At 47.5% G+C, this 6,834-nt stretch overlaps 1 protein-coding gene across 1 annotated transcript; it reads left to right on the top strand.

Moving 5' to 3' along the window:
* The first annotated feature begins 347 nt into the window (after positions 1 to 347).
* On the top strand, positions 348 to 6,428 carry LOC131679707 (uncharacterized). Its single transcript, XM_058960442.1, has one exon. The coding sequence runs from the start codon at positions 348 to 350 to the stop codon at positions 6,426 to 6,428; it is 6,081 nt and encodes a 2,026-aa protein (XP_058816425.1).
* The last annotated feature ends 406 nt before the right edge of the window (positions 6,429 to 6,834 follow it).

Genomic DNA, 6,834 nt, shown 5'->3' with positions numbered 1-6,834 from the left:
TATTGCGCTGTGTAAGAACACTTGCGAGAGCAACTATTAGGTGAGTTATTATAACTGTAGCCATAGCCATCTCACCTAAGCATATTTACTACTAGATTCCGCGAACTTTAACAGTTGCAACGCGTGATTATATGTAAAGGTTATACGGAGCGTTGTACGACAAAAGGAAATACTAAGCGTAAGCACAATTCGTTTACAATCTTAAATCTACAACTTACATCTACTTACTTATTTCCTAGGAATTTTATAATCTAAATAAACATTTATTGAGGATTGATAAAATTGGATTATTTCTTGTCGCTGCAGCGTGCGTAACATTATAAAATTCGCTTATTGGAACTGAGAAGATGCCGGGCAAACAGTCCAATACAAAATCCAATAAAAAAGTAAAAACCGCTAAGCTGACGATTCAGACAAAGGGTACCGCCGCCATTGCTAATGCCGTTGCTGTTAACACCGATGCAGCAGCCATCAACACGCAACCTGAACGAGTACTTGGACTCTCTTTCAACACTACTATGAATGTTCCTGTACTTAACACGGGATCAGGAAGCCAGCAAGGCGCCGCGGGTGCCAACTTGATAAACAAAGTTCGCCGGTCCACACGAAATAATCACTGCTCCCTGTGCGATGAACGGGATAATAGCAGAATGGTCCAATGTGACTCATGCGACAACTGGTACCATTTCACGTGCGCAAATGTTACTGAAGCAGTCTCAGAGACAGACTGGAGTTGCCCGTCTTGTGGAACTAGTAACAGTACCAATCCTCTCCATCCGGACAATATCTGTTCTTCACAGCAACAATCGACACACGAACCTGAACCATCTGAGGATATAATATCTGTGCGATCTAACAATACCCTAACAAGGTCGAGCACCTGTACCAGCAGAAGTCGATCAAGGCGTGAGATGAAGTTGCAGCTACGCAAACTGGAAGAGACTAAAGCCTTGGAGCAGAGGTTTCTGGACATGAAATTCGCCATACTCGACAAATACAGAAGCGATAGTGAGGAGGATGAAGTTGGGTCAATAGTCGACAAAGTATCGCAAATAGAGGAGTGGATACAGGGTACGGACCGTATTGGTGATAGAGGTGAGGCCCATTTTCAGCCCACATTGACTAATGAACAGCAGCCGATAAGTTCGCAGCCTGTAGAGCACATCGCTTACGGTCAAGGGCAACCACCAATCGGTTACAATCGAGAAAGAACGTCACAAGTTCCCCTCCACGTTCCACTGTCAAACCCTGGAGGACGTCCAATACAACAAATTGGGGTGCATCCCCCTCGCCCAGTTCCTCACAACTTGCAATGGACACAACCTAGTATTCTAACCCGAAGGGTGAGTGGCGTCGACAACTTTGTTCCTGAGCAGGGTTCAACGCCAAATCCTCCACGTTATCGACTTGAACCCACGGAAAATAATGGCGACGATACCATGTATCTTCTGAATAGAAGTCAATTGGCTGCACGTCACGCCGTTCCCAAGGATTTGCCAGAGTTCAGCGGACGAGCCGAAGAGTGGCCATTGTTTCTGGCCATGTTCAACTCTTCAACGCAAATGTGCGGTTTTTCAAACGAAGAAAATATGCTTCGATTGCGGAAATGTTTGAAAGGTGAGGCGCTGAATAGGGTAAGGTGCGAATTGCTGCACCCGTGCAATGTGGCGAGCGTGATGTCAACGCTCAAAATGTTATATGGCAAGCCTGAAGCGATCATTCAAGCGGTCATCCAGAAGGTGAGAGATTTGCCAGCTCCTAGGGTCGAAAAGTTAGAAACTCTTGTCGATTTCGCACTTTCGGTGAAGAATCTCTGCGCCACAATACAAGCGTGCGAGATAAGTGACTACATGTACAGCTCTTCTCTGCGATACGAGCTGGTAGAACGTCTACCGCCCGGACTTAAGTTGGAATGGGCAAGATCGACTAGGGGAAATCCGGTACCGACATTGCTAGAGTTTAGCACTTGGTTGTACGTGATGGCGGAAGATGCCAGCGCAGTGATGGGAACGCAGAACAACGGACCGAAAGACGAATCAAAGGTCCGCAGCAGAAGGGAGAACGTGCTTAACGTGCATATCGAGTCGGATAAGAAGCAACCGTATAACCCAACCAGGGACAAAAAGGATTTCTCGCAATCGTGCAGAGTATGTAAGGGAACCTGCTCTTCGGTAGCCAAGTGTGAACGGTTTTCAGAATTCAGCTACGACTCTAGATGGGCTACGATCAAGGAACTCAAACTCTGCCGAAAATGCCTTCAACGGCATAATAGTCCATGTAAACTGAAAAGGACATGCGGAATCAACGGATGTACATACCTTCATCATCCCCTTCTTCACGGTAGCAAAAAGTCCGAGTCGGAAACAATAACTTCTGGTCCATCCACTTCTTTAATCCCCGGCGGGAAACTCGAGAGCAGTGTCAATGTCCATCAAACTAAAACCAGTGGCGTACTTCTCCGGTTTGTTCCTGTTGTTCTATACGGGCCGTCGAAAGAATTACATACATACGCATTTATCGACGATGGTTCTGAGCTGACCCTTCTGGAGCAAGGACTGGCAGATGAATTAGGAGTTTCTGGACAGATAGCACCTTTGTGTCTAAAATGGACTGGTGGCACGAAAAGAGTGGAGTGCAAGTCCCAAAAGGTCAGTCTGCAGATTTCTGGCACATCGAACAAATCGATGAGACATGCATTGTCGGATGCGCGTACCGTGAACAAGCTAGAACTGCGACCACAAACGATGATTATTTCGGAATTGCAGAAACGGTTCCGGCACCTCGAAGGACTTCCCATCGAGTCGTATAGTGACACTGCTCCACGCATACTAATCGGTGTCGACCACGCCAAGCTTGGCCACGTAACGAAGAGTCGTGAAGGTAAAACAAAGGAACCAGTTGCGGTCAAGACTTGCTTAGGATGGTGCGTTTACGGATATGTCGCACATATTTCGTCCAGCACCGGTGTCGTCAACAATCATATGCTAGATATTTGCTCATGTAACCAAGAAAACGGAGATTATCTACATAAGGCCATGAAGGAATATTTTTCCCTTGACAGTATGGGCGTGGTCAAATCGGGAAAGGTGCTCATGTCCACAGAAGATGAACGGGCACTACAAATGCTGGACACACTAACGCATCGGAAAGGGGATAAATATGAATCAGGCCTTCTTTGGAAATACGACGGTGTACGCCTTCCGAACAATAAAGCAATGGCACTAAAGCGCTGGGAGTGCCTGGAACATCGGCTGCAGAATGATCCGCATCTGGCAGAAGTTTTGAACACGAAGATCGCGGATTACATCTGCAAAGGATACATACGGAAGCTTACCGATGCCGAGCTCACGATCCAGCATCCCAGGGTCTGGTATCTTCCGGTATTCCCCGTTGTTAACCCGAACAAACCTGCAAAGACGAGGTTGGTATGGGACGCCGCCGCGAAAGCTTACGATGTTTCGCTCAACTCCGTCCTTCTTAAGGGACCCGATTTCCTAGCGTCTCTGCTAAGCGTGCTAATAAAATTTAGAGAACACCGGATAGCAGTTTGCGGAGACCTGAGGGAGATGTACCATCAAGTACTGATGCGAGAAGAGGACCAGCATTGTCAACGGTTTTTCTGGGGACGCGAGGAGAGCACAGGCGGACCTAATGTCTACATCATGCAGGTGATGACGTTCGGGGCCTGCTGCTCACCAAGCACGGCCCAGTATGTAAAAAACAAGCATGCCAAACTGTACGAAAACGAGTTTCCGGCCGCAGTTCATGCGATAGTCAAGCAGCATTACGTCGACGATATGCTCATCAGCGTCGAGACGGAAGAGGAAGCGATTTCGCTCGTACACGACATCAAGATGATTCACCAGGAAGGCGGCTTCGAAATGAGAAATTGGCTGTCGAATTCATCGACGGTGCTGCTATCGCTGAATGAAAAACTAGTGACCAATAAAAACTTAAACGTCAATGATGGCCTTCCCACGGAGAAAATTCTTGGAATGTGGTGGGACACAGAGAATGACTGCATTACCTTTAAGCTCTCCTCGAAGTGCCAGGAAGATCTCCTATCTGGTCAACGGCGACCAACCAAGAGAGAAGCTCTTCGAATGCTGATTCTGATGTACGATCCATGCGGATTTATCGCACATTTCCTGATGTACCTCAAGGTCTTGCTGCAGGATATATGGCGCTCTGGAATTGGCTGGAACGATAAAATCGAAGAGAATGAGTTCGAAAAGTGGCTGCTATGGCTGAAAGTCCTTTTCAAGGTAGAAGAAGTTGAAATTCCAAGATGCTTTCGGATCCAGATCTCAGTTAACGCCGAGGTACAAATACACACATTCGTCGACGCAAGTGAGAATGGGTTTGCAGCCGCGGTTTATCTGCGATTCCGACAAGGAGCTAATATAGAAAGTGCGCTTGTGGCCGCCAAGACGAGAGTGGCTCCACTTCGCTTCTTGTCCATTCCTCGAGCCGAACTTCAAGCAGCTGTCCTCGGAGTGCGACTAACGAATGCCGTCCAAACTGCCCTGAGCTTTAAGGTGAATCAGCGGTTCTTCCACACTGACGCCAAGGACGTGTGCTGCTGGCTGATCTCTGACCATAGAAGATACAGCCAATATGTTGCCGTTCGAGTCAGTGAAATTCTGGAGAGCACGGAAGTATATGAATGGCATTGGATATCGACCAAACAGAACGTAGCTGACTTGGGTACTAAATGGAAAGGTTTCCCGGATCTCAGCTCGCAAAGTCCGTGGTTTCGGGGATCCTCGTTCCTATCGACACCAGTAGAAGAGTGGCCTATAACTTCGCGGCGGTATGGAACAACTGACGAAGAACTTCGTCCTCATCTACTTACACACATTGTTGCACCAGAACCGTTGATCGCGCTGGAGAAATTCTCAAGCTGGACGACGCTATTACGCCGAACTGCAGTGTTCGCTCGGCAAGCTTCCAACTGGAGACGATTGGCGAAAAAGGAGCGACCACTTAGTGGACCACTCACCCACGAAGAACTGGTCAAAGCCGAAAATTATCTGTATCGCATAGCCCAAGGCGACGTGTTCGCGGACGAGGTGGCAATCCTGAAGATTAATGCCTTCTCCGCAGAGAAGAAGCGAATACCGAAGAGCAGCTCAATCTACCGTGTCTGTCCTACACTGGACAATCAGAATCTGCTTCGAGTTCAAGGCCGGACAGGGGGATGCAAGTACATCGATGTAGATGCCTCCAACCCAGTAATTCTTCCCCACGAACACACCATAACAAAACTCGTTGTGGCGCACTTTCATCGGCAGTTCCATCACCAAAATCACGAAACCGTGGTAAATGAACTACGTCAGCACTTCTATATCCCACGATTGAAAGTTGTCTACAGGAGAGTACGTAGGGAATGTCAGCAGTGCAATAACGACAGCGCAACACCCTGTCCTCCAATGATGGCTGACTTACCAGAAGCACGGCTGGCTGCCTATACTCGTCCATTTACTCACACAGGTTTGGATTATTTTGGGCCGATGACGGTATCAATCGGTCGTCGCACTGAGAAGCGATGGGGTGTTCTAGCTACCTGTCTCACTACTAGAGCCATCCATCTGCAGGTCGCATACTCACTATCGACGGACTCGTGCATTATGGCTTTGAGAAATATCTTCAGCCGAAGGGGAACACCTTCGGTAATATATAGTGACAGAGGCACCAACTTTAAAGGCGCTGAAAAGGTTCTCGAAGAGGCGATTCGGAACATAGATCAGGACAAATTAGTGACCGAGTTCACATCAAGGCACACCGAGTGGAGATTCAATCCACCTTCGGCACCACACATGGGTGGGGCGTGGGAGCGCTTGATCAGGACCGTGAAGCAGAACTTGAGTAAGGTTATAGCGTCAAGGGTAGTAACCGCCGAGGTACTCGAGAACGCACTGAATGAGGTGGAGAACATAGTCAACTCTCGACCGTTGACCAATATTCCCGTTGATGGCGACCTCTCTCCGGTACTAACCCCTAACCATTTTCTCCTGCAATCCTCCAACGGGTTGAAACCACTAATCACTTTCGACGACAGCTCTCGGGCCTTGAAAAACAACTACGAAACTTCTCAAATCCTTGCCAACAGTTTCTGGAAACAGTGGCTCCGAGATTACCTTCCGACCATCACGAGAAGATCCAAATGGTTCGTGGCGATGAAGCCCATCGAAGTTAACGATATTGTAATCGTAGCCGATCCAAAGTTCCCACGAAACTATTGGCCAAAGGGAAGAGTCATAGCAACAAAGGTTGCCTCGGATGGACAGGTACGATCTGCAACGGTGCAAACTGTTAGCGGCGGAATTTACGAGAGACCAACAGTGAAGCTCGCAGTACTTGATGTAGGCGTTCGTAGTAATGCGTCGCGGAAGAATCTACAACGAATTACGGGGGGGGAGTGTTGATTACGCCACATCGACCAACGAGCCCCATTTGCCCCGTTCATTGAGTGACACCGATAGTGTACTGAGGGTGCACCAGCCGAGGGATCGTCAGCGATGGTGAAGGTGACCTACCTAGCTTATATCGATCGAGCGCAAGTGACAGAGAGGAAAAAGAGAACAGATTGATAACGTGCGCAGTGATAGCTAGGCGTCCCATCGTATATTCTGTTAAGTAATTGAAATCTAAGGTTTCCTATTGAATATATTGAAACTTAAATCTAATTAAAATATCTAGGTGAGAAAATACTTGAAGAATCTTAAACTTAACTTAAATTTATTGTAATACTAATTAAAACTAAATCTTAACCTAAATTGAAATAATAGCTAAGTACTGAAGAACAATAGTACGGACAGGTGGCTGGTTGCT

Source organism: Topomyia yanbarensis, chromosome 2 (assembly GCF_030247195.1).
Source record: "Topomyia yanbarensis strain Yona2022 chromosome 2, ASM3024719v1, whole genome shotgun sequence".
Lineage (NCBI taxonomy): Eukaryota > Metazoa > Arthropoda > Insecta > Diptera > Culicidae > Topomyia > Topomyia yanbarensis.
Note: the sequence above shows the minus strand (reverse complement) of the source record. Positions and strands in the feature narration are given on the sequence as shown.

Bases quoted from the DNA above. Each gene is read 5' to 3' on its own strand.
- LOC131679707 (XM_058960442.1), top strand. From the start codon at position 348: ATGCCGGGCAAACAGTCCAATACAAAATCCAATAAAAAAGTAAAAACC.